The 26,944-nt window shown below is 45.7% G+C and overlaps 1 protein-coding gene across 1 annotated transcript; it reads right to left on the bottom strand.

The window, feature by feature from the left end:
• Positions 1–858: 858 nt before the first annotated feature.
• LOC112251482 (splicing factor, arginine/serine-rich 19) lies at positions 859–26,944 on the bottom strand. The gene is made up of 9 exons (XM_042322073.1): positions 26,935–26,944; positions 24,590–24,699; positions 24,390–24,469; positions 23,464–23,567; positions 19,458–23,327; positions 19,235–19,317; positions 5,188–5,469; positions 3,809–3,937; positions 859–1,414 (listed from the first exon to the last, which is right to left on the bottom strand). The coding sequence occupies exons 5-9, from the start codon at positions 23,218–23,220 to the stop codon at positions 1,265–1,267; spliced, it is 4,407 nt and encodes a 1,468-aa protein (XP_042178007.1). The 5' UTR covers positions 23,221–23,327; positions 23,464–23,567; positions 24,390–24,469; positions 24,590–24,699; positions 26,935–26,944; the 3' UTR covers positions 859–1,264.

Genomic DNA, 26,944 nt, shown 5'->3' on the forward strand with positions numbered 1-26,944 from the left:
TTGGTTGGAGTTGACTCTTTTGGGACTATTCCATTGGTTCCAATTCTGACTGCCTGACTGGTCAAACAGTTGTAGAGATAAACTGACAGGAGTGTTCACCCACTAACAGAGACCTGACAATGAAAGGAACAAGCGCGATGATACATCCAACATAGTACACACATCCCAGGCACCCAACACGCGTTGACTCACCACATAGCTTCAACTTCCAATGTGTAAACTCATCAAGTCGCAGGGGTACTTCATTTTCATGGTTACTTTTAATGTTTAAATTGATGTCCGTTTATTAACGGATATCACGTGGTCATGGACTAGAAAAATTGCTCACTAACACTAATAGAAACCAATGGAGACTCAAACAGACTTAGCACAGAGTAAGTGTCAAATTGCACCTAAAATCTATCTATGGCCAGTTTTGCCGTTCCCTACTTTAAATGGGTAGGGTAAGGATTGTGTGGAGGATAAAACTGATCCTAGATCTGCCTCTGTATGACAGAGAGGGATACACAGATGCGTATAATTACTTTAGGCTGGTGTTTACATTCTTACATAACTTAAACAGTACCTACAGTATTTAAGCCTGGTTCAGAAACAGCATTGATAAAGAATCTATTACAAACAGTTCACTCAGTCAGTGACAAGTACACTGCAAGCCTGTAAATTCATAGCTTGTAGGACAGTGACACCTTGCGTTCATTTATTTCGCTCTCTGCCTAAGCACTGATCAGAGTACAAAACCCTTCAGGGTTGGTTTCCCGGACACAGATTAAGCCTGGTCTTGGACTTAAAAGCGAACTCGCTTGTGCTCAGGAAACCGCCCCTCAGAGTAGACTTCAAATAAAAGACGGGAACAGAAAATCAAGTGTCAAATCTCTATATTTAAACCAGCCGACCAACAACCTGACAGGTTTATACCACACAGAGAGAAAGGAGTCAGTGTAGTGTACTTACAGTATGTACAGTATGTGTGTGCGCGCACGTGTAAGTGTGTATGCATGTGTGTTCTGCATCGCTCCCATAACATTGTAATTTTTTTATTCATATAGTGCGTGTGTATATTTTGCGGATATCTACTCAATATTTCTGTACAGCAAGACACACAGGAGACGAGAGAGGGGGCGGGGCGGTTACGAGTTTACATGGGGACAGCAAATAGGGAGGTGAATAAAACAAATGTCACTCTACGGCCTCAGTGGGCCCAGTCACGTGCAAAGAGTGGGCAGCAGAACCAATGGGAATAGTGTGAGAGCGACCCCTTCTCCAATCAATAGGAGGAATCCATCTCTCTGTCCTCCCTCACTTCCTCATCCATCTTTCGACCGTGCTTCCTGAAGTACTTGTACCTCTGAACATAAAGCTTGACCAGGTTGCTCACCTTGACCGGGTTGATCTCTCCATTTCGACTGTGGCAGATCTGAGAAGCAGAGACAACCACACACACACACACAGGTCGGTATTAGTCATAAACACACAATATCAAATTGCTGTTAAACTAACTACACAGTAATTTCGCTAGGCTGTAATTACTTACAACTTCCAATTGTTACTGTGTTGGAACATAGTTACATATTCTGCATTATAAACCGGGTAGTTTGCATCCTAGATGCTTATTTGCTGAAACAGTATTCCAGCCTTGTGTATATTAGACAATATACCACGGGTATGATGCAAAAATACTTGTTTACTGTCCTTTTTTATGTTGTTTATAATAGCAATAAGGCACCTCTGAGGTTTGTGGTATATGGCCAATATACAGTTTTGTGTCGTGCATAAGAAAAGCCCTAGACTAAATCAGTTTTAGAGAATTTGGCAGTATGTCTAACTGGCCTCACACTGAACAAAAATATAAACAAACATACAACAATTTAAAAGATTTTACTGAGTCACAGATCATAAGGAAATCAATTAAATAAATAAGGCCCTAATCTATGGATTTCACATGACTGGAAATGCAGATATGAATCTATTGGTCACAGATACCAGATACCAAAAAAAGTATGGGCGTGGATTAGAAAACCAGTCAGTATTTTGTGCGACCACCATCTGCCTCATGCAGTGCGAGACATCGCCGTCGCAGAGTTGATCAGGCTGTTTATTGTGGCCTGTGGAATGTTGTCACACTCTTCAATGGCTGTGAGAAGTGGATGGATATTGACGGGAACTGGAACGTAGACCCAGAGCATCCCAAACATGCTCAATGGGTGATATATCTGGTGAGTGTGCAGGCCATGAAAGAACTGGGACATTTTCAGCTTCCAGGAATTGTGTACAGATCCTTGCGACATGAGGCCATGTGTTATTATGCTGAAACATGAGGTGACGGCGGTAGATGAATGGCACGACAACGGGCCTCAGGATCTCATCAGTGTCTCTGTTCATTCAAATTGCCTTCGAGAAATTGCAATCGTGTTAGTTGTCCGTAGCTTATGCCTGCCCATACTATAACCCCACCATGGGGCACTCCATTCACAACATTGACATCAGCATACCGTTCTCCCACACAATGCCACACACGGTGTCTGCCATCTGCCCAGTACAATTGAAACTGGGATTCATCCGTGAAGAGCACACTTCTCCAGCTTGCCAGTGGCCATCGAAGGTGAGCATTTGCCCACTGAAGTCAGTTACGACGCCAAAACTGTAGTCAGGTCAAGACCCTGGTGAGGACTACGAGCATGCAGATGAGCTTTCCCTGAGACAGTTTCTGACAGTTTGTGCAGAAATTCTTTGGTTGTGCATACCCACAGTTTCATCAGCTGTCCGGGTAACTGGTCTCAGACGATGCCGCAGTTGAAGAAGCCGGATGTGGAAGTCCCGGGCTGGCGTGGTTACACATGGTCTACGGTTCTTATGAACATTACATTCTCTGGCAACAGCCCTGGTGGACATACCTGCAGTCAGTCAGCATGCCAATTGCATGCTCCATCAAAACTTGAGACATCTGTGGCAGTGACAAAACAGCACATTTTAGAGTGACCTTTTATTGTTCCCAGCACGGGGTGCAACTGTGTAATGATCATGCTGTTTAATAAGCTTCTTGATATGCCACACCTATCAGGTGGATGGATTATCTTGGCAAAGGAGAATGCTCACTAACAGAGATGTAAACCAATTTGTGCACAAAATTGAGAGAAATAAGCTTTTTGTGCACATATTATTTTTTTATTATATTACAGCTCATGAAACATGGGACCAACACTTAACCTGTTGCGTTTATATTTTTGTTCAGTGTATTGTCCAATATATCACACCCCCTCGGGCCTTATTGCTTAAATATTCTACACTCCCTCTGGCCTTATTTATGAAGTTTACTTCCAACAACTGCCAATACCTGTTTTGTGGAAATTCTATAAACATTCACAAACAAGTCAAAAGTAATTGTATCGACACCACACCACTCAGTCTAGTAATTATGCCAATCTTTTAACATTGTGTTAGCCAATCTATTAAAATGTCACAAACAGGTTGTTATTCCTATGGAACAAAATGCACCTACACTCCATTACTGAGAGACACTACAGCCTAAACCCAAAAGCCTGACCGTTGGCGGAGCAGACTTTTTTGTTCCAGCCCAGCACTAACACACCTGATTCAACTGTTTATCAAGTCATTCATAGAATAAGGTGTTTGTTTTACACCATCGAATAACAAAGTTAACAACACTGTGCTAAGCCACGTAACACTGTGTGCCTAGCCACTTAATAACAGCGTACTTAAACCATGTAATAACACTAATAACATTGTGCTAAACCATGTAATAATAAGGTAATACAGCTAAAGCAGGTTTATGGTTAGAGGGCTGGGTTACCTTGGTTACTGCCTTTCTCAGGATGTCCTTGTAGTCGTCCTTGTTGATGTCTTTACGCTGGTAGTAAGGCTTAATGGCCAGCTTCACCTCCTCCACCGCACGCTCCTGAGTGTGGAGCTTCTTCAGGTACTGAGAGCGAGAGAAATAAAATAAGAGGTGCAGTAAGAGTGTTGCACGGTATACCGAAACGTCACTACTTTTCAGATACCAGAGCATGAAAAACTGTTTTGCAGTAGAATGTTACTTTCGGTACTTCTGTCAAATGTGTCTCACGGGTCAAGCCGTTCTTATCAGCGCAGTTGACCCCTTATTATAGAGCGCACAGTGCCTGCTCCACTTGCTAGCCTGCACTGGGAGTCTAGGCTGCATTCATATAAGCTCCCACTCACACTGCACAGAAGTTAACAGACTTGAATAATGCGACAAGGCATGTAGATGTTGAAACTGTTAATTACTGATTCGCAAAACAAGGTCAATACAGACTAGAACCCTTTACAATGGAAGAATATACCGATAGTGTCCAGCTTTGTAGGCTAACTTTCCTTGCTAGGTGACAGCTGAAGCTAACATCAATTCACTACCCTAGACTTTGTTTGTGATGATATGCAAACTAAGGCATAATATTGATTTCATAGCTGATTGCCAATAAAAACTTTATGGATTCACTTATTCGGTCTCTTTCTCATCTCTCCAAAATATGATCTATTGCCTTGTGAATGACATCATTAAAGAGACAAACATTCTCATGAAAAAAGCTACTTCTATACAAATGCTGTTGATGAACACAATAAAATGTGTCCCAAAATGGAAAGGAAATGGTTTGTCATCTGTAGCCCCATGGATTCACCCAAAAACAAGTTCGATAACTCAATGCATGTACACACTCCAATTGAATATGCATTCACCTGTATTGTGGATATGCTACAGATTTATTTACCATTGAAATAAATTATTACCATTAGGTAGTTAGATCGTTTTTACCTAAGTCAAACTGATTACATAATTGATTCATTAATGCATACATGGCTGTCTCTGGAAAAAAAATGTTTGTAAAAAAAAAAAAAATGCAAATGTGTTGATATTTAACTCAAAAGATGCCCAACGATTGAACAGAGCAGTAGCTGAGCATATCTGTCTGGATCATGTGCCATTCTGTAACTTTGGCTAATATGCCTTTTTTTTTGCCTCGGTATCGTTTTGGTATTGAACATCGTGATACAAAACCTAGTATCAGTAATGAAGTCAACATTCTGGTATTGTGCCAACACTATGCAGTACTGTACTGATAGTCAGATGACCTTATTCCTTTCCACACACACACACATCAGTAATTGGAAGATATGAGAGTGGTAGAAAGATATGGTTTTTAATGGTGCTACCTTGTCAGGGTCCTTGCTCTCGTTGTCCCAGCCTATATCACTGGAGTCTCCGGACCCTCCCGAGAACCCAGAGGGCATGAGAGGGGGCGGGGTCTGGGCACAGCCGCCACCCAAAGACATGCCAAGGTGCAGGTGGTTGGGCGGGGTTTTGGTGCAGCCCACCAGTGGGAGAGCGCTGTGCAGGATGAACTGAGCAGGGGTGGGGCCAGGGGAAGGAGGAACCTGGGAGGAGGAAGAAGGGGCATGCTGCGATGAATGGTTCTGATTGGTTTGGGAGAGAATCTGCAAGAGAGAGATGGAAGGTATGATGAGAAATGGTTGATCAGATATCGAACACCTTCAAAACAATCTAAGACAAATATGTAACACGTATACAGTGCCTTCAGAAGGTATTTACCTCCTTTGAGGTTTTCCACATTTTGTTGTGTTACAGCCTGAATTTAAAATAGATTCAATTGAGACTTTGTGTCACTGGCCCACACACAATACCCACAATGTCAAAGTGGAATTATGTTTTTAGAAATGAAAGGCTGAAGTGTCTTTAGTCAATAATTATACAACCTCTTCAGGAGGTTCAGGACCAAAAATGTGCTTAACAAGTCACATAAGTTGCATTGACTCTGTGTGCAATATTGGTTTTATTTTTTTTATGGCACCTTTATTTAACCAGGTAGGCTAGTTGAGAACAAGTTCTCATTTGCAACTGCGACCTGGCCAAGATAAAGCAAAGCAGTTCGACACATGGAATAAACAAACATACAGTCAATAAATAATACAGTAGAAAAAGTCTATATACAGTATGCGCAAATGAGGTAGGATAAAGGAGGTAAGGCAATAAATAGGCCATGGTGGCGAAGTAATTATAATATAGCAATTAAACACTGGAATGGTAGATGTGCAGAATATAGAGAGTCGGCCCGAGAATGAATGAATAAATAAGTGTGTGTGTATGTGTATATATATGTACAGTATGGGGATGAGGTAGTTGGATGGGCTATGTACAGATGCAGTGATCTGTGAGCTGCTCTGACAGCTGGTGCTTAAAAGCTAGTGAGGGAGATATGGGTCTCCAGCTTCAGTGATTTTTGCAGTTCGTTCCAGTCATTGGCAGCAGAGAACTGGGAGGAAAGGCGGCCAAAGGAAGAATTGGCTTTGGGGGTGACCAGTGAGATATACCTGCTGGAGCACGTGCTACGGGTGGGTGCTGCTATGATGACCAGTGAGCTGAGATAAGGCAGGGCTTTACCTAGCAGACTTGTACATGACCTGGAGCCAGTGGGTTTGGCGACGAGTATGAAGCGAGGGCCAGCCAACGAGAGCGAACAGGTCGCAGTGGTGGGTAGTATATGGGGCTTTGGTGACAAAATGAATGGCACTGTGATAGACTGCATCCAGTTTGTTGAGTAGAGTGTTGGAGGCAATTTTATAGATGACATCACCAAAGTCGAGGATCGGTAGGATGGTCGGTTTTACGAGGGTATGGTTGGCAGCATGAGTGAAGGATGCTTTGTTGCGAAATAGGATGCCGATTCTAGATTTAATTTTAGATTGGAGATGCTTAATGTGAGTCTGGAAGGAGAGTTTACAGAATATGTAGTTGTCCACATATTCTAAGTCAGAACCGTCCAGAGTAGAGGTCAAACCGATTAATCGGAATGTCCAATTAATTAGGGCAGATTTCAAGTTCTCATAACAATCGGAAATCTGTATTTTTGGGCACCGATATGCCGATTTTTTAAATGTATACATCTATATTTTTTTATACCTTTATTTAACTAGGCAAGTCAGTTAAGAACACATTCTTATTTTCAATGACGGCCTTTCAATGACGGTGGGTTAACTGCCTCGTTCAGGGGCAGAATGACAGATTTTCACCTTGTCAGCTCGGGGGATCCAATTTTGTAGCCTTACAGTTAACTTGTCCAATGCAATAACGACCTGCCTCTCTCTTGTTGCACTCCACAAGGAGACTGCCTGTTACGCGAATGCAGTAAGCCAAGGTAAGTTGCTAGCTAGCATTAAACCTCTTACAAAAAACAATCAATCATAATCACTAGTTAACTACACATGGTTGATGATATTACTAGATATTATATAGTGTCCTGTGTTGCATATAATCTGACTGAGCATACAAGCATACAAGTATCTACGTATCTGACTGAGCGGTGGTAGGCAGAAGCAGGCGCGTAAACATTAATTCAAACAGCACTTTTGTGCGTTTTGCCAGCAGCTCTTCGTTGGGCGTCAGCAGCTCTTCGTTGGGCGTCAAGCATTGCACTGTTTATGACTTCAAGCCTATCAACTCCCGAGATGAGGCTGGTGTAAGCGAAGTGAAATGGCTAGCTAGTTAGCGCTTACTAATAGTGTTTCAAACGTCACGTCACTCGCCCTTGCTCTGCATGGGTAACGCTGCTTCGGTGGTGGCTGTTGTCGTTGTGTTGCTGGTTCGAGCCCAGGGAGGAGCGAGGAGAGGGACGGAAGCTATACTGTTACATAATCGGTCGACCTCTAGTCCAGAGTAGTGATGCTGGACGGGAGGGCAGGTGCGGGCAGCGATCGGTTGGAGAGCATGCATTTAGTTTTACTTGCATTTAAAGAGCAGTTGGAGGCCATGGAAGGAGAGTTGTATGGCATTGAAGCTCGTCTGGAGGGTTGTTAACACAGTGTCCAAAGAAGGGCCAGAGGTATACAAAATGGTGTCAACAGGCCCTCCGATTTGACACACTGAACTCTATCAGAGAAGTAGTTGGTGAACCTGGCGAGGCAATCATTTGAAAAACCAAGGCTGTTGAGTCTGCTGATAAGAATGTGGTGATTGACAGAGTCGAAATCCTTGGCCAGGATGAAGAAGACAGCTGCACAGTACTGTCTTTTATCGATGGCAGTTATGATATCATTTAGGACCTTGAGCGTGGCTGAGGTGCGCCCATGACCAGCTCTGAAACCAGATTGCATAGCAGAGAAGGTATGGTGGGATTCGAAATGGTCGGTAATCCGTTTGTTAACTTGGCTTTCGAAGGCCTTAGAAAGGCAGGGTAGGATAGATATAAGTCTGTAACAGTTTGGTTCTAGAGTGTATCCCCCTTTGAAGAGGGGGATGACCGCAGCAGCTTTCCAATCTTTTGGAATCTCAGACAGTACGAAAGAGAGGTTGAACAGGCTAGTGATAGGGGTTGCAACAATTTCGGCAAGATAATTTTAGAAAGAGAGGGTCCAGATTGTCTAGCCCGGCTGATAATAGCATTTAACATTATTTTTGAATTACTTCCTCATCTCTGTAACCCACACACACAATTATCTGAAAAGGTCCCTCAGTCAAGTAGTGCATTTCAAACACAGATTCAACCACAAAGATCGGGGAGTTTTTCCAATGCCTTGCAGACATTGAATATCCCTTTGTGCATGGTGAAGTTATTAATTACACTTTGAATGGTGCAGCAATACACCCAATCACTAAAAAGATACAGGAGTCCTTCCTAACTCAGTTGCCGGACAGGAAGGAAACCCCTCAGAGATTTCACCATGAGGCCAATGGTGATAAAAAAAAAAGCTTTTTAAATCCCTCCCAATTTCGATCTTGTCTCATTACTGCAACGGTTTCGGGAGGCGAAGGTCGAGTCATGCGTCCTCCAAAACATGACCTGCCCGCTTAACTCAGAAGCACCAGTGTGGAAGGAAATACCATTCACCTGATGACTGAGGTCAGTCTGCAGGCGCCCAGCCCGCCACAAGGAGTCACTAGAGCATGATGAGCCAAGTAAAGTCCCCCCTGCCCAACCCTCCCCTAACCCGGACGACGCTGGGCCAATTGTGCGCAGCCCTATGGGACTCCCGATCACGGCCGGTCGTGATACAGCCTGGGACTGAACCCTGAGCATGTAGTGACGCCACTAGCACTGCACTAGCAGTGCCTTAGACAGGTGCGCGACTCGGGAGGCTCAACCAACGGTGATAGAAAACGGAGGATGGACCAACAACATTGTAGTTACGCCACAATACTAACCCAGTGAAAAGGAACCCTGTACAGAAAAATATTCCAAAACATGCATCCTGTTTGCACTAAAGTAAAACAGCAAAAAATGTGGCAAAGAAATAAATTTTTGTCCTGAATACAAAGCATTATGTTGGTACTAACAACACTTCAGAGTACCACTCTTCATATTTTCAAGCATGGTGGTGGCTGCATCATGTTATGGGTATGCTGGTCATCGGCAAGGACTAGGGATTGTCTTTGTATAAAAAGAAACGGAATAGAGCTCAGCAGAGGCAAAATCCTATAGGATAACGTGATTCAGTCTGCGTTCCAACAGACACTTGGAGACAAATTCACCTTTCAGCAGAACAATAATCTAGAACACCAGGCAAATGTACACTGGAGTTGCTTACCAAGACAACATTGAATGTTCCTAAGTGGCCTAGTTACAGTTTTAACTTAAATCTGCTTGAAAATCAAATATTATTTGACACAAATAGTCCAGGTGGCCATTTGATTAATTGTTCAGCAGTCTTATGGCTTGGGGGGTAGAAGCTGCTACGGAGCCTGTCGGATCTAGATTAGGCGCTCCGGTGCCGTTTGCCATGCGGAAGCAGAGAGAACAGTCTATGACTTGGTGACTGAAGTCTGACAATTTTTTGCGACTTTCTCTGACACCGCCTAGTATATAGGTCCTGGATGAAAGGAAGCTTGGCCCCAGTGATGTCCTAAACTGTACGCACAACCCTCTGTAGCGCCTTACGGTCAGATGCCAAGCAGTTGCCATACCAGGCGCTGATTCAACCATATTCAAATCAACCTCATCCCAGACTGCTGTCCCCACATGCTTCAAGATGGCCACCATTGTTCCTGTTCCCAAGAAAGCTCATGTAACTGAACTAAATGACTACTGCCCAGTAGCACTCACTTCTGTCAAGGATCATACCACCTCCACCCTATCGGTTACCCTAGACCCACTCCAATTTGCTTACCGCCCCAAAAGGTCCACAGACGATACGATCACCATCAAGCTGCACACTGCCCTATCACAAATGGACAAGAGGAATACCTATGTAAGAATGCTGTTCATTGACTACCGCACAGCATTCAACACCATAGTACCCTCCAAACTCATCATTAAGCTTTGGACCCTGGATCTCGACCCCACCCTGAGCAACTTGGTCTTGGACTTCCTGACGGGTCACCCCCCAGGTGGTGAAGGTAGGAAACAACATCTCCACTTTGCTGATCCTTAACACTGGGGCCCCACAAGGGTGTGTTCTCTGCCCTCTCCTGTACTCCTTGTTCACCCACGACTGCGTGGCCATGCACGGCTCCAACTCAGTGAAAGTTTACAGACGACACTAGTGGTAGACTTGATTGCCAACAACGAGACAGCCTCCAGGGAAGAGGTGAGGACCCTTCGGAGTGTGGTGTCAGGAAAATAACATCTCACTCAATGTCAGCAAAACAAAGAGAGGATTGTGGACTTCAGGAAACAGCAAAGGGAGCACCCCTCTATTTACATTAATGGGACAGCAGTGGAGAAGGTGGAAGGTTTTAAGTTCCTCTGTGTACATATCACGGGCAAACTGAAATGGTCCACCCACACGGACAGTGTGGTGAAGAACGCACAACAGCGCCACTTCAACCACAGGAGGCTGAAAAAAACGTGGTTTTTCACCGAAAACCCTCACTAACTTTTACAGGTGCACAATTGAGAGCATCCTGTCAGGCTGTATCACCGCCTGGTACGGCAACTGCACTGCCTACAACTGCAGGACTCTCCAGAGGGTGGTGTGGTTTGCACAACGTATCATCAGGGGCAACCTGCCTGCCCTCCAGGACACCTACAACACCCGATGTCACAGGAAGGCAAAAAAGATCATCAAGGACAATGACCGCCCGAGCCACTAACTGTTCACCCCACTTCCATCCAGAAGGCAAGGTCAGTATAAGTGCATCAGAGCTGGGACAGAGAGATAGTAGCTGTTTTTCAATCTCAAGGCCATCAGATTGTTAAAACAGCCACCAATAGCACAGAGAGGAGGCTGCCTACCTACAGACTTGATATCATTGGGCACTTTAATAAAAGGAACTAGTCACTTTAATAATGCCACTTTAAGAATGTTTACATATCTCACATTACTGATCTCATGTATATACTGTATCCTTAACTATCTATTCTTTACTATCTATTGCATCTTAGCTGCTCGGTCACTGCCCATCTATATATTTTATACTTATATATTCTCATCCCATTCCTTTACTAGATTGTGTGTATTAGGTTTTGTGGAATTTGTTAGATATTACCCCTTAGATACTGCTGCACTGTCGGATCTAGAAGCAAAAACATTTCGCTACACTCGCAATAACATCTGCTAACCATATTTATGTTCGCAATAACATTTTATTTGAACCAGTCCCGCTCTCAATAGTGCAGCTGTAGAACGTTGAGGATCTGGGGACCCATGCCAAATCTTTTCAGTTTCCTGAGAGGGGAAAAGGTGTTGTCATGCCCTCTTCACGACTGTCTTGGTGTGTTTGGACCAAGATAGTTTCTTGGTGATGTGGACACCAAGGAACTTGAAACTCTCGACCCGCTCCATAACAGCCCTGTTGATGTGAATGGGGGCGTGTCTAGCCCTCCTTTTCCTGTAGTCCACGATCAGCTCCTTTGTCTTGATCATGTTGAGGGAGAGGTTGTTGTCCTGGCAGTCTCCGACCTCTTCCCTATAGGCTGTCTCATTGTTGTCGGTGGTCAGGCCTACCACTGTTGTGTCATCAGCAAACTTAATGATGGTGTTGGAGTTGTGCCTGGCCACACAGTCGTGGGTGAACAGGGAGTACAGGAGGGGAATAAGCATGCACCCGAGAGGCCCCCTGTTTAGGATCAGCATGGCAGATGTGTTGTTGCCTACCCTTACCACCTGGGGGTGGCCCGTCAGGAAGCCCAGGATCCAGTTGCAGAGGGAGGTGTTTAGTCCCAGGGTCCTGAGCTTAGCGTGTATATGAGCCATATGATCAGCCTTTCAAACCACTTCATGGCTACCAACATGAGTGCTACGGGGCGGTAGTCATTTAGGCAGGTTAACTTCGCTTTCTTCGGCACAGGGACTATGGTGGTCTGCTTGAAACATGTAGGAATTAGACTCAGAGGTTGAAAATGTCAGTGAAGACGCTTGCCAGTTGGTCCACACGTGCATTGAGTAAATGTCCAGGTAATCCGTCTGGCCCCACAGCCTTGTGAACGTTGACCTGTTTAAAAGTTCTTGCACACATCGGCTGCGGAGAGCGTGATCCCACAGATGTCTGGAACAGCTGGTGCTCTCATGCATGCGTCGGTGTTGCTTGCCTCAAAGCGAGCATCAAAAGGCAATTAGCCCATATGGTATACAAGCATCACTGGGCAGCTTGCGTCTGGGTTTCCTTTTGTAGTCCGTAATAGTTTGCAAACTCTGCCACATCCGACAAATGTCAGAGCCGGCGTAGTAAGATTCAAAATCTTAGTCCTGTATTGATGCTTGCCTGTTTGATGGTTAATCTGAGGGCATAGTGGTTCGTATAAGCGTCTGGATTAGTGTCCCGCTCCTTGAAAGCGGCAGCTCTAGCCTTTAGCTCGGTACAGATGTTGCCTGTAATCCATGGCTTCTGTTTGGGATATGTACGTACAGTCACTATGAGGACGGCGTCGTCGATGCACTTATTGATGAGGCCGATGACTAATGTGGTTTTCTTCTCAACGCCATCGGATGAATCCCGGAACATATTCCAGACTGTGCTAGCAAAAGTCCTGTAGCGTAGCATCCACATTAGAGGTCGACTGATTATGAAATTTTCAACTCCGATACTGATTATTGGAGGACCAAGAAAAGCCGATACCGATTCAAATCAGCCAATTTTTTTATGGATTTATTTATTTGTAATAACGACAATTACAACTACACTGAATGAACACTTATTTTAACTTAATACCCTGCTCAAAAAAATAAAGGGAACACTTAAACAACACAATGTAACTCCAAGTCAATCACACTTCTGTGAAATCAAACTGTCCACTTAGGAGGAAGCAACACTGATTGACAATAAATTTCACATGCTGTTGTGCAAATGGAATAGACAACAGGTGGAAATTATAGGCAATTAGCAAGACACCCCCAATAAAGGAGTGGTTCTGCAGGTGGCAACCACTTCTCAGTTCCTAGGTAAGCAGTTCCCAGGCTGATGTTTTGGTCACTTTTGAATGCTGGCGGTGCTTTCACTCTAGTGGTAGCATGAGACGGAGTCTACAACCCACACAAGTGGCTCAGGTAGTGCAGCTCATCCAGGATGGGACATCAATGCGAGCTGTGGCAAGAAGGTTTGCTGTGTCTGTCAGCGTAGTGTCCCGAGCATGGAGGCGCTACTAGGAGACAGGCCAGTACATCAGGAGACGTGGAGGAGGCCGTAGGAGGGCAACAACCCAGCAGCAGGACCGCTACCTCCGCCTTTGTGCAAGGAGGAGCAGGAGAAGCACTGCCAGAGCCCTGCAAAATGACCTCCAGCAGGCCACAAATGTGCATGTGTCTGCTCAAACAGTCAGAAACAGACTCCATGAGGGTGGTATGAGGGCCCACTGGCACCCTGTGCTCTTCACAGATGAAAGCTGGTTCATACTGAGCACGTGACAGACGTGACAGTCTGGAGACACCGTGGAGAACGTTATGCTGCCTGCAACATCCTCCAGCATGACCGGTTTGGCGGTGGGTCAGTCATGGTGTGGGGTGGCATTTCTTTGGGGGGCCGCACAGCCCTCCATGTGCACGCCAGAGGTAGCCTGACTGCCATTAGGTACCGAGATGAGATCCTCAGACCCCTTGTGAGACCATATGCTGGTGCGGTTGGCCCTGGGTTCCTCCTAATGCAAGACAATGCTAGACCTCATGTGGCTGGAGTGTCAGCAGTTACTGCAAGAGGAAGGAATTGATGCTATGGACTGGCCCACCCGTTCCCCAGACCTGAATCCAATTGAGCACATCTGGGATATCATGTCTCGCTCCATCCACCAACGCCACGTTGCACCACAGACTGTCCAGGAGTTGGCGGATGCTTTAGTCCAGGTCTGGGAGGAGATCCCTCAGGAGACCATTTGCCACCTCATCAGGAGCATGCCCAGGCATTGTAGGGAGGCCATACAGGCACGTGGAGGCCACACACACTACCGAGCCTCATTTTGACTTGTTTTAAGGACATTACATCAAAGTTGGATCAGCCTGTAGTGTGGTTTTCCACTTTAATTTTGAGTGTGACTCCAAATCCAGACCTCCATGGGTTGATAAATTTGATTTCCATTGATAATTTGTGTGATTTTGTTGTCAGCACATTCAACTATGTAAAGAAAAAAGTATTTAATAAACATATTTCATTCATTCAGATCTAGGATGTGTTATTTTAGTGTTCCCTTTATTTTTTTGAGCAGTGTATAATACATCAAAATCAATTTAGCCTCAAATAAATAATGGAACATAGTTTAAATAATGCAAAAACAAAGTATTGGAGAAGAAAGTAAAAGTGCAATATGTACCATGTAAAAAAGCTAACGTTTCAGTTCCTTGCTCAGAACATGAGAACATATGAACGCTGGTGGTTCCTTTTAACATGAGTCTTCAATATTCCCAGGTAAGAAGTTTTAGGTTGTAGTTATTATAGGATTATTTCTCTCTATACCATTTGTATTTCATATACCTTTGACCATTGGATGTTCTTATAGGTACTTCAGTATTGCCAGTGTAACAGTATAGCTTCCGTCCCTCTCCTCGCCCCTACCTGGGCTCGAACCAGGACTACATCGACAACAGCCACTCTCGAAGCATTGTTACCCATTGCTCCACAGAAGCCGCGAGCAAGGGGAACAACTACTTCAAGGTGCTGTTTGAATTAATGCTTACGAGCCTACCACCGCTCAGTCAGACTCCTCTATGAAATCATAGAGTTAATTATAACATACAGAAATACGAGCCTTCGGTTAATATGGTCAAATCCGGAAACTATAATTTCGAAAACAAAACGTTTATTCTATCAATGAAATGCGGAACCTTTCCGTGGCAACGGGTGGCATCCGTAAGTCTAAACATTCCTGATACATTGCACAACCTTCAATGTTATGCCATAATTACGTAAAATTCTGGCAAATTAGCTCGCAATGAGCCAGGCGGTCCAAACTGTTGCATATACCCTGACTCTGCGTGCAATGAACGCAAGAGAAGTAACACAATTTCCCTAGTTAAAAGAAATTCATGTTAGCAGGCAAAATTAACTAAATATGCAGGTTTAAAAAAAATACACTTCTGTGTATTGATTTTAAGAAAGGCATTTAGGTCTATGGTTAGGTACAGTGGGGCAAAAAAGTATTTAGTCAGCCACCAATTGTGCAAGTTCTCCCACTTAAAAAGATGAGAGGCCCGTAATTTTCATCATAGGTACACTTCAACTATGACAGACAAGATGAGAAGAAAAAAAAATCCAGAAAATCAAATTGTAGGATTTTTAATGAATTTATTTGCAAATTATGGTGGAAAATAAGTATTTGGTCAATAACCAAAGTTTCTCAACACTTTGTTATATACCCTTTGGCAATGACAGAGGTCAAACGTTTTCTGTAAGTCATCACAGAAGGTATGGTGTTCTTTGGATGCAACTCAGCATTCTTTGTCCTCCAAACACGACGAGTTGAGTTTTTATCAAAAAGTTCTATTTTGTTTTCATCTGACATACTCCCAATCTTCTTCTGGATGATCCAAATGCTCTCTAGAAAACTTCAGACGGGCCTGGATACGTCTGGCACTGCAGGATTCGAGTCCTTGGCGGCGTAGTGTGTTACTGATGGTAGGCTTTGTTACTTTGGTCCCAGCTCTCTGCAGGTCATTCACTAGGTCCCCCCGTGTGGTTCTGGGATTTTTGCTCACCATTTTTGTGATCATTTTGACCGCACAAGGTGAGATCTTGCGTGGAGCTGCAGATCGAGGAGGATTATCAGTGGTCTTGTAGGTCTTCCATTTCCTAATAATTGCTCCCACAGTTGATTTCTTCAAACCAAGCTGCTTACCTATTGCAGATTCAGTCTTCCCAGCCTGGTGCAGGTCTACAATTTTGTTTCTGGTGTCCTCTGACAGCTCTTTGGTCTTGGCCATAGTAGAGTTTGGAGTGTGACTGTTTGAGGTTGTGGACAGGTGTCTTTTATACTGTTAAGTTCAAACAGGTGCCATTAATACAGGTAATGAGTAGAGGACAGAGGAGCCTCTTAAAGAAGAAGTTACAGGTCTGTGAGAGCCAGAAATCTTGCTTGTTTGTAGGTGACCAAATACTTATTTTCCACCATAATTTGCAAATAAATTTATTAAAAATCCTACAATGTGATTTTCTGGATTTTCTTTTCTAATTTTGTCTGTCATAGTTGAGGTGTAACTATGATGAAAATTACAGGCCTCATCTTTTTAAGTGGGAGAACTTGCACAATTGGTGGCTGACTAAATACTGTTTTGCCCCACTGTACATTCGTGCAATGATTGTGCTTTTTCACAAATGCACTTTTGTTAAATCATCCCCCGTTTCGTGAAATTGGCTGTATTTGTTAGGAATCACTGCATGTACCCTGACTGCGTCGCACAGAACGCAGGAGAAGTGACACAATTTCCCTAGTTAAAAGAAATTCATGTTAGCAGGAAATATTAACTAAATACGCAGGTTTAAAAATATATAGTTGTGTATTGATTTTAAGAAAAGGCGTTGATGTTTATGGTTAGATACACATTTGTGCAACGACAGTGCTTTTTTTGCGAATGCGCTTGTTAAATCACCTGTTTGGCAAAGTAGGCTATGATTCGATGATAAATTAACAGGCACCGTATCGATTATATGCAACGCAGGACAAGCTAGATAAACTAGTAATATCATCAACCATGTGTAGTTAACTAGTGATTATGTTAAGATTGATGGGTTTTTTATAAGATAAGTTTAATGCTAGCTAGCACCTTACCTTGGCTCCCTTGTTGCACTCGCATAACAGGTAGTCAGCCTGCCACGCAGTCTCCTCGTCTAGTGCAATGTAATCGGCCATGATCGGTGTCCAAAAATGCTGATTACCGATTGTTATGAAAACTTGAAATCGGACCCAATTAAATCGTCCATTCCGATTGATTGGTCGACCTCTATTCCGCATCATCTGACCACTTCCGTATTGAGCGTGTCACTGGTACTTCCTGATTTAGTTTTAACTTGTAAGCAGGAATCAGGAGGATAGAATTATGGTCAGATTTGCCAAATGGGAGGGCGAGGAAGGGCGTTGTATGAGTGTCTCCATGTGTGGAGTAAAGGTGGTCTAGAGTTTTTTCCCCTTTGGTTACACATGTGACATGCTTGTAGAAATTACGGAAAATGGATTTAAGTTTGCCTACATTAAAGTCCCCGGACACTAGGAGCGCCGCTTCTGGATGAGCATCGGTTTGTGATGCTAAATAGACGGCTACGAAAAATATAGATGAAAACTTGGTCGACTTGCTTCGTTAAATAAAGGTAAATTTAAAATTGACACAAAACAAATTGTGTTGTCTACAGCTTATCATGAGGTACTCAACCTCAGGCGAGAAATACCTCAACTTCCTTAATATTAGACATCGTGCACCAGCTGTTATTGACAAATAGACATACCACCACCCCTCTTCTTACCGGACGTAGAAAAACCCAGCCAACTGTTTATTATCCGTGTTGTCGTTCAGCCACGACTCTGTGAAACATACGATTTTACAGGTTTTAATGTCTCGTTGGTAGGATAGTCTGGAACGGAGCTCATCCAGCTCATCAAACGCATTAACCTGTAGTGACGCCCAGCCCATGAACGTTATCATCATCTGACACTAATTAGCATAACGCAACGGACACAAATATTCCTATTCATGAAAATCACAAGTGAAATATATTGGAACACAGCTTAGCCTTTTGTTAATCACCCTGTCATCTCAGATTTTCAAAATATGCTTTACAGCCAACGCTAGACAAGCATTTGTGTAAGTTTATCATAGCCTGGCATAGCATTATGCCTTGCTAGCAGCAGGCAAACTTGTCACGGAAATCAGAAAAGCAATCAAATTAAATTGTTTACCTTTGTTGAACTTTGGATGTTTTCACTCAGGAGACTCCCAGGTAGACAGCCAAAGTTCATTTTTTCCCAAAATATTATTTTTGTAGGCGAAATAGCTTCGTTTGTTCTTCACGTTTGGCTGAGAAATCGCCCGGAAATTGCGGTCACCACAACGCCGAAAAATATTCCAAATTAGCTCCATAATATCGACAGAAACATGGCAAACGTTCCATCCTCAAGGTGTTTTTCTAATATCTATTCGATAATATATCCGTCGGGACAATTCCTTTTTCTCTAGGACCGATTGGAGTAATGGCTACCTCTGCACTTTACGCGAGAATCTCTCTCGGAGCCACCATGTGACCACTTACGCAATGTGCCCCCATATGGCTATTCTTCAACAGAAATGCGTAAAACTATGTCACAATGCTGTAGACACGTTGGGGAATACGTAGAAAGCATAAGCTCGTTGATGGTACATTCACAGCCATATAGGGAGTCATTGGAACACAGCGCTTTCAAAACCTGGGGCACTTCCGGATTGGATTTTTCTCAGGCTTTTGCCTGCAACATGAGTTCTGTTATACTCACAGACAATATCTTTACAGTTTTGGAAACGTTAGCGTGTTTTCTATCCAAAGCTGTCAATTATATGCATATTCTAGCATCTCTTCCTGACAAAATATCCCGTTTAAAATGGGAACGTTTTTTTTCCAAAAATGAAAATACTGCCCCCTAACACCAAGAGGTTTTTAATTAACACTTTTTTGGTTACTACATAATTCCATGTGTGTTATTTCCTTGTTTAGATGTCTTCACCATTATTCTACAATGTAGAAAATAGTAAAAAGAAAAGAAAAACCCCGGAATGAGTAGGTGAGTCCAAACATTTAACTAGTACTGTATATATACCCCCACACTGATAACGGAATATAATAATTACTCAAAGACACACACACCTGGCTGGTAGCATGGATGAACTCCTGGGCTTTGGCTCTACTTGCAATATTGGCCTCTTCCATCTTAAACAGCAGAGCTGTCACTGAAATACAGAGCGCATGGGGTTAGTAAAACCTTATACATATTATATACACTTCATAGTAGCAACAGGAATACACAAAAACGTACCAAAACTGCACCTGTTGACATTATTATAATGAATGCTACTGACAAGTGACTTACATGCTAAAACTCCTCCGGCCGTGCAGTCCACTCCTGTCTGCAGACTCCAGGGGAGGGTAGGGGCAGCAGGAGGGGGAGGTGGGGGTGGTGGCAGCTTGTTTGCCGAGGAGGAAGAAACAGAAGAGGAGGAAGAGGAGGGGTCTGTGGAGGAAGGAGGAAGGGAAAGCGAGGCGAGGGCAGAGACAGATGAGGAGGAACAAGGGGGTGAGGCCAGGGATTTGGGGTCTTCGTCTAGAGGGAGTGGCTTCATGTTGGAGGGGCCGTACTGTGAGAGGCCTCCCCCCTGGGACGAGGGACTGGAGGGGGACAGGTTGAGGGTGCTCTGGGTCTGAGCGGGGCAGTCCTCGGGTAGGAAAGAGGGCTCAGGAGTCTTACAGCTGCTGTCCACTGTCTGAGAGTCGGGAGATGACTCCCGAGCATCACGCGAGGCGGTGAGGGAGGGCGGAGGGGTGTGGGGGGGTGAGGAGGACGGGGGGAGGACACTAGTGGAAGAGGATGATGAAGAGGATGAGGAAGGGGTTGGACCAGCTGGACCAGAGTGCGGACTGGAGGGTTTAGCCCCCACTCCTGATTGGATGTCGGAGGAAGACCCACCCCAGCCGCCGCCCTCAGAGCTACAGTTGGCTATAGCGCCATCCACGTCCATCAAACCGCTGGCTAGGCCTTTCTCTCCCCGTGTCTTCTTCGCCAGCCGCCTCCTACGCTTGGTTGCTAGGGACAATGAGGGCGAAGACGCCGAGGAGGATGTGGAGGTGGTAGAGCTGGGCTTGGCCTTCTTGGACTTCAGCGCTGCCACCGTGGGATTAGCCAGCAAGGAGGAAGGTGGAACGGCCAGGGAACTGCGTCTGCCCACCTTCCCCAGGTCCTTGTTGCGTCCACTCAGCAATAGAGGCTCAGAGCACGGCTTGAGGAACGGAGATCTGCTCTCATTGTCCCTCCTAAAGACCACGGCAATGGAGCCTCCCACCACCGGCCCCCCAGAGCCCCCTACTGGCCCACCCACCCCGAGGAGCTCCATGCCCAGCTTCCCCGAGCCCACCGGGCCCCCCGTGGTGCTGCTCACACCCTCGCGCACCAGCACTGACACTTTGGACTGCAGCTTGGCTTTCCTCCCACCACTTAATTTCTTGGACCTGCCAGACCGACCAGACTCTTTCTTTCCTCCTTTTTCCCCACGCTCTTTCTCCTTCCCTATCTTCCGCCCTCGTTTGGCCGAGGGTAGGGTGGCTGGGGCGGAGGCCAGGCCGGGGGTGGCCTGGGTTGGGGAGAGTGAGGAGGTGGAGAGCTCCTTACCTTTAGGTCGAACCGAGGAGGAAGAGGACGACTTGGACTGACCAGCTTTCTTGCCCGTTCGTGATTTCTTCTTGAAGTGGTGGCGTCCAGGTTTGGTAGCGGTCTTGGGTTTGGGTTTGGCGCTGAGGGCAGCGGGTTCCAGAAGCTGGGGAGGGGAGTCTTCTATAGAGGGGTAGTCTGAATCCAGAGCCTCCCCGTCCAGAGAATGCATGTCTATCTCCAGTTTGTCTGAGAAGTGGTCCGAGTCATAGCCATGGTAATGTGACGGCGGAGAGAGGGAGAGGCTCCCACGCCGGCCAATGCTGTCTTCTAACTCTTCGTCCGAGCGCCGACGGCTCTTCTTCTTCCTCTTGTGGGGCTTTTCGGAGCCCTGGGAGGGGCTGCGGGGGGAGGATGGAGCCAGCGGGGGGGATCCGGGGAGAGTGGTGGTGGTGGTCGTGGTGACCGTGATGGTGCGCTTGATGGCGAACAGGTCAGAGCCATTGAGATCTTGGATGGATGGCGGCACCACGGGTCGACCATCTCGACGTCTCTCCCTGTCCCCTTCTCTGTCCTGGTGCATTTCTCTGTCCCTTTCTCTGTCCTGGTGCCTTTCTCTGTCCCTTTCTCTGTCCTGGTGCCTTTCTCTGTGCCTTTCTCTGTCCTGGTGCCTTTCTCTGTCCCTTTCTCTGTCCTGGTGCCTTTCTCTGTGCCTTTCTCTGTCCTGGTGCCTGTCCCTTTCCCGGTGCCTTGGTTCTACGCTTCCTTTGGACCTCTTGGAGCTGCCTCTTTCTCGACTGGTCGATTTGCGGACGCCGTCTCGCTCTCTTTCCCTCTTTATCCGGCTAGAGTCTCCATCCCTCTCCCTTCTCCGGGTGTCATCTTTCTTTCTGTCCTTGTCTCGATCACCGTCTCGTTCCCCAACTCTGTCTCTGTACCGGTCTCTGTTATTCTCTCTGTCTCTGTGTCGGTCCTCTGAAGTGTTTGACCAGGAGCGGCCCCCGTGGGCCTGCTGCGCTGAAGTGTTTTGTGAGCTGGGGCGTGCTGAAGATTCCGGGGTGCTCCGTCGTCTCTTCTTCCTCTTCCTGCTGTCGCTTCTGCTGCTCCTCCCTCTCTCCTTCTCCACTTTTGTTTTCTTCTCTTTCTCACTCCGCCGCCCCCTCTCCCTGTGTCTTTCCTTCCTCTCCCCACCATTCTCTCTACCACCATCCTTTTCTTTCCTTTTCTTCCTCCTCCTCTCCTCCTCCTGCTCCTCCTCCCTTACCTTGCACTCCTTTCGCTTGCGCCGCTCCCTCTCCTTGGAGCTCTTGCGGCTCTTGTCCTTCTCGGCAGTGAGCGGGGAGGGGGCCAGAGGGACGGTGTGAGGAGACGGTGGGAGGTGCTGAGGCGAGAGGGAAGAGGGGAAGGAGGAGCGGTATCTCGCATTACGCCGGCTGACCAGCTTCCTCCTCAGATCTCCTATCCCGACCACCACCAGCTCCTCCTCCTCTTCTTCCTCCTCCTCCTCATCCATGGGCTCCCCATCCTCCCTGCCAGGCATCACCAGCCCCACCCAGTCCCCCTCAGCCCGCACCGATACAAAGCTATCCCCGTCCAACACCCTGAGGATCCTCTCCGGTTTGGCTCCCCTGTGGAGGAAAGGACTGCCAGAGGAGATGGGGAGGACGAGAGGAAGGACTCCTTCCCGGCCTCTCTCCTCCCTCTTTCCTCCGTCCCTCTCAGTGGCCCCAACGATCTCACCCTCCTCAATCTCAGAGTGGTCCGAGTGGTTCGCCTTCTCTCTCCTGTCCCGTACTTTCACCCGGGGCTCTTTGGTTCGGTCCAGCCTCCTCCGAAGGGGGAGAGGGAGGGAGCGCGGTGAGAGCGGGGGAACAGAGAGAGCGTCCGTGGAGTCTGGAGGAGCATTGTCTTTCTCCTCTCCTCCTGTCCTCCCCGTCTCTACCTTCCTTCTCTTCCCTCTAGCATCGCTCCCCATGCTGCTCACGCTGTTCCCTCTCTCCCTCCCTCCCCCCGTCTCACGCTCCCCTTCCTCTCTCTCTGAGGGGGGAGAGCCGGTCGGATCAAAGGGGTCGTACTTTTCCCCTTCCTCCTCCTCCGCCGCTCCTTCCTCCCTCTCTCCTTCCGTGGGGTGAAATGGGTCGTAAATCTCCGTCTCAAGCTCTTTTTGTCCGTTGGTGCCCACAAGGGGTGAGAGGCATAACAAGGGATTTGAGGAGGAGAACGAGGGGTCAGAGTGAGAGGGGGGAGCCAGGGAGGCAGAAGTGGAGGACACCACATCACCCATCATCATGCTGTTGGCACTTCCCTCCTGGATATCATTGTTGTAGCCGGTTGCCACGGCACCAGGAGAGGAGGATGAAGAGGAAGGTGGGGAGGCGGGAGAGGAGGAAGATGTGGAGGAGGGCAAGGGGCTCTTGGCAGTCTCTGTGATCCCGTGAGGAGGAGGGACATCAGGCATCCCTTTAAGGCATGGGATTTGCGTTAAGTCCATGGCCAGGATGGGAGCTGGGCCTGGGGTAAGCTGTAGTCCAGAACTCCCTGGAGCCTGGGGTTGTGGGTGGAGGAGGGATACTGAGGGTCGGGGATTAAAGAGCAACCCTGAAAGATGAGACAAGAAATGTTAGGCCTTTATCAACCACCTGGGGCCCACAATCTGTCAAGTGTGTGTGTGTGTGTGTGTTTGGGGGAAGTAGAGTACTGTATGTGTGTATTAGAGTTGGTACAAAGTATTTACCTGACTTCCTGTTGCCTATACCAGGGGCGACAGTGGACAGGATACTGAGCAGTAACGAGCCTTCCACTCTCACCTCAGCTGTTAACTCCACTTCAAAGTCAGAACTGGAATACAAATACATCACTCATGAAACCACGCACAGTGGAACTGGCACATCTAAATTCCCTGTTATGCAATTCATTATATAGGGTCTCTCACTCTCCCATACATTTCAGCTGACTTTTCACTCTGACATCCTCTCCTTAGTCAGGCATGTGATTTTGGCCCCAATTTAGCTGTCCCAGACAAGTTTGAAATCGGAGACAAAATACCCATGGTGTTGCCTACTCAAAGCTCGCAGCTGTCACCGATGCTCGTTTAATGTGAGCGAGTCAGAGAAGAAATCTGAGGGCTACCGATCCGTCTATGAGACATCCCGATACGTTCTAAAATGTTGGATTTTATTGTCATAAAATCTGCAATGCTCTTGTAGAGTGACATGTTTAACGACAAGTTGAGAACGGTGATCAGCAAAAGCCAATGAGATCCTACCAGTGATGACGTATCACATCAGCCAGAATGTGTACAAGAGCGATGACTACTACTAGCATGCATTTGTACTTGCCTTTAACCAAAGCGTCAAATCATTACAGCTCTGAAGTTGACAAGCAATGTTACCCAATTCTAAATGTATTGGCTTGACATTTCAACTATGTATGTCAAGCGTGAATGTCTGACTGAAAACGTTTATGAGGCGGCTTTGAGCCACAGCTCGTTCTAGCTAATCTAATTTAAATATTTTTCGCGAGACAGTGTGGTATCGCGAATCCTCACGAATAAGGGAAGAATTTTATACGTGTGTGACCCCCATCTCTGCACCACTACGTTGGCAGGACAAAAAATTACAGGAAAGATTTTCAAATTAATGTAGCGTAGGCCGGCATTACCTGCCAAGGAGATGCTGTGGATAGCAGTGAAGAGAGACCAGGCAGGAAAGTGTTTCGGGGGTTGCAGTAATGGCAGCTCCCTATATGAAGGGGACAGACAAACACACACATTAATAGCTGCTACAGTCAATGGAAGAGCTTAAAACACACACACACACACACACACACACACACACACACACACACACAATAACACTCACCAGTTCGCTAGGCTCGTCATCTGGGTTCTCCCTATCACCTTGGTAACACCTCAACCTCGTCCTACTCCTTTCTTCATCCTTCTCTGTTTCCTCTTCGCTGATGTCTTTGTCTGATGATACATAACTTAAGTCAAATAAAATTTTGAAGAATCTTGCAGTGTCGTGTGTGACGATGTTAGCTAGCTATCTAATTAGCCATTGCATTAACTGGAAGTGGCAAGCTAACGTTAGCCGTTGCGAAATACCTGGATCAGGCAGCACTCTCGTCTGTTGCTTGCAACACCAGTTGACCTGGCTGGTAAACTACAAACTAACTTAACTAGTAAATACACGTGATCACTGAAACTACTTATAATCGTCACGTTTTCACTGGAATCAGATTCGTCGCTAGCTAGCCAGACCTGCCAGAAATAGCAGTAACGTTAGCTAGCTAGCCAGGTTTGCTAACGTTAGCTCTCCTCCTAGCTACACCGGTCAAATACATACCTTAGATCCAGTTATATGTTTTGTCCGTTTAAATCCACAATCTTCAACTAACCTTTACTTTCTAAAACGTGACATTTACGTTTAAAATACAGTATTAAAGGTTGAGATATTGTTAAAAGCACATTAAGAGGCCCATCCCATCCATCGCCGACATTTGACTTCCCTTCACTTGAAACAAGGGCCGACGGGAATTGACGTTTTTCGTTGATCGGGCTAATTTTGGGGATGGCTTCTTCTTCTTCGAGGTTTAACGGCGGTTGGCATCCAATTTGTTTCTTTACCGCCGCCTAATAGACTGGAGTACAACTCCCTTGTACTTTACTTGAAAAAGAAAAATGTACTAAATAAGTACCCTACCATCTAACACTATACTCACAAATTTCAAAATTACATTAAATCAAAGTAACACCCCCCCTACTCCACTAATTGGCATCTCCAAGGTGGCATAGCAGTTCAGACGTCTTTTGTCCCGTCTTGTCGTGTATGTATGTATGTATGTATGTATGTATGTATGTATGTATGTATGTATGTATGTATGTATGTATGTATGTATGTATGTATGTATGTATGTATGTTGTATGTATGTATGTATGTCGTATATATATATATATATATATATATATATATATATATATATATATATATATATATATATATTTACAATATATATTTTATATACAACTTTTTTTTATTTTATTTTTATTTTCCATCAACTCATCTTCAAAACACTCTCCTGCAACCCGCCTCACCAATTTATATTTATAAAAAAGTATTATTTACCTCAAATCTGTAATCCTCCAAGAAGCTAGCCAGAAACTCCAAGAAGCTAGCCAGAAGCTAATCAGAAGCTAGTTCAGAAGCTAGTTAGCTTCTTTACTGGCAAATCGTTAGTATTCAGCTAACCACGGTTTGTAGTCATCAGCTATCCTTTAGCTCGAAAATCTATCGCCAGTTCTGTACGGCGCAGCGCGGCTCGGAACGGAACATACCGGACCAATTTTTCTCTCCATGTCCCTGGATTTCGACTGCTCTCTGGACATTCATACCCGGATCTCACAGCTAGCTAGCTACTATCCGTGTGACTATCGGCCTTCGTCGATTCCGGAGCAAACATAAATTATTCCGGAGCGAGCCAGCTCCGTCAATCACTCCTGAGTTCCATCAATCACTCCTGGGCTGCAGTCACCTATCCGGACCCGTTTTATTGCCTACGCGGAGCCCCACCGGGCCTTCACAACTGGACTGCCGACGTTATCTACCCGAAGGAGATCCGGCTGGCTCCTCCGTCGCGACGTTACCTGAACGCCCATCTGCGGCCTGCTAACCGTTAGCTGTCTTACCGGCTGCTATCTGAATAGACAATCGGACAATTTATTCATTATTATTATGTTTTCTTCTTGGGCCTCTATAACTATACCTATTGTTTTTATTTTTGTTGTTGTTGTGTGATTTGGATTAATCCCCTCTACCACACGGAACCCCACTAATCTACTGACGGAACGCAAGAGGTGGCTAACAACAGACCTCCATCCTATGCTAGCTTGCTACCGATGGCCTGGCTAGCTGTCTAAATCGCCGTGACCCCCAACCAACCTCTCCACTCACTGGACCCTTTTGATCACTCGACTAAGCATGCCTCTCCTTAATGTCAATATGTCTTGTCCATTGCTGTTCTGGTTAGTGTTTATTTCACTGTAGAGCCTCTAGTCCTGCTCACTATACCTTATCCAACCTATTAGTTCCACCACCCACACATGCAATGACATCTCCTGGTTTCAATGATGTTTCTAAAGACAATATCTCTCTCTTCATCACTCAATACCTAGGTTTACCTCCACTGTATTCACATACTACCATACCTTTGTCTGT

The sequence above is a fragment of the Oncorhynchus tshawytscha genome, linkage group LG01 (genome assembly GCF_018296145.1).
Source record: "Oncorhynchus tshawytscha isolate Ot180627B linkage group LG01, Otsh_v2.0, whole genome shotgun sequence".
In the NCBI taxonomy this organism is placed as follows: domain Eukaryota; kingdom Metazoa; phylum Chordata; class Actinopteri; order Salmoniformes; family Salmonidae; genus Oncorhynchus; species Oncorhynchus tshawytscha.

Bases quoted from the DNA above. Each gene is read 5' to 3' on its own strand.
- LOC112251482 (XM_042322073.1), bottom strand. From the start codon at position 23,220: ATGGACTTAACGCAAATCCCATGCCTTAAAGGGATGCCTGATGTCCCT. The intron at 19,318-19,457 runs GTAAGTCACTTG...TCTGTATTTCAG, and splicing joins GGCCGGAGGAGTTTTAGCAT to TGACAGCTCTGCTGTTTAAG. The intron at 3,938-5,187 runs GTAGCACCATTA...TCTCGCTCTCAG, and splicing joins AGAGCAAGGACCCTGACAAG to TACCTGAAGAAGCTCCACAC.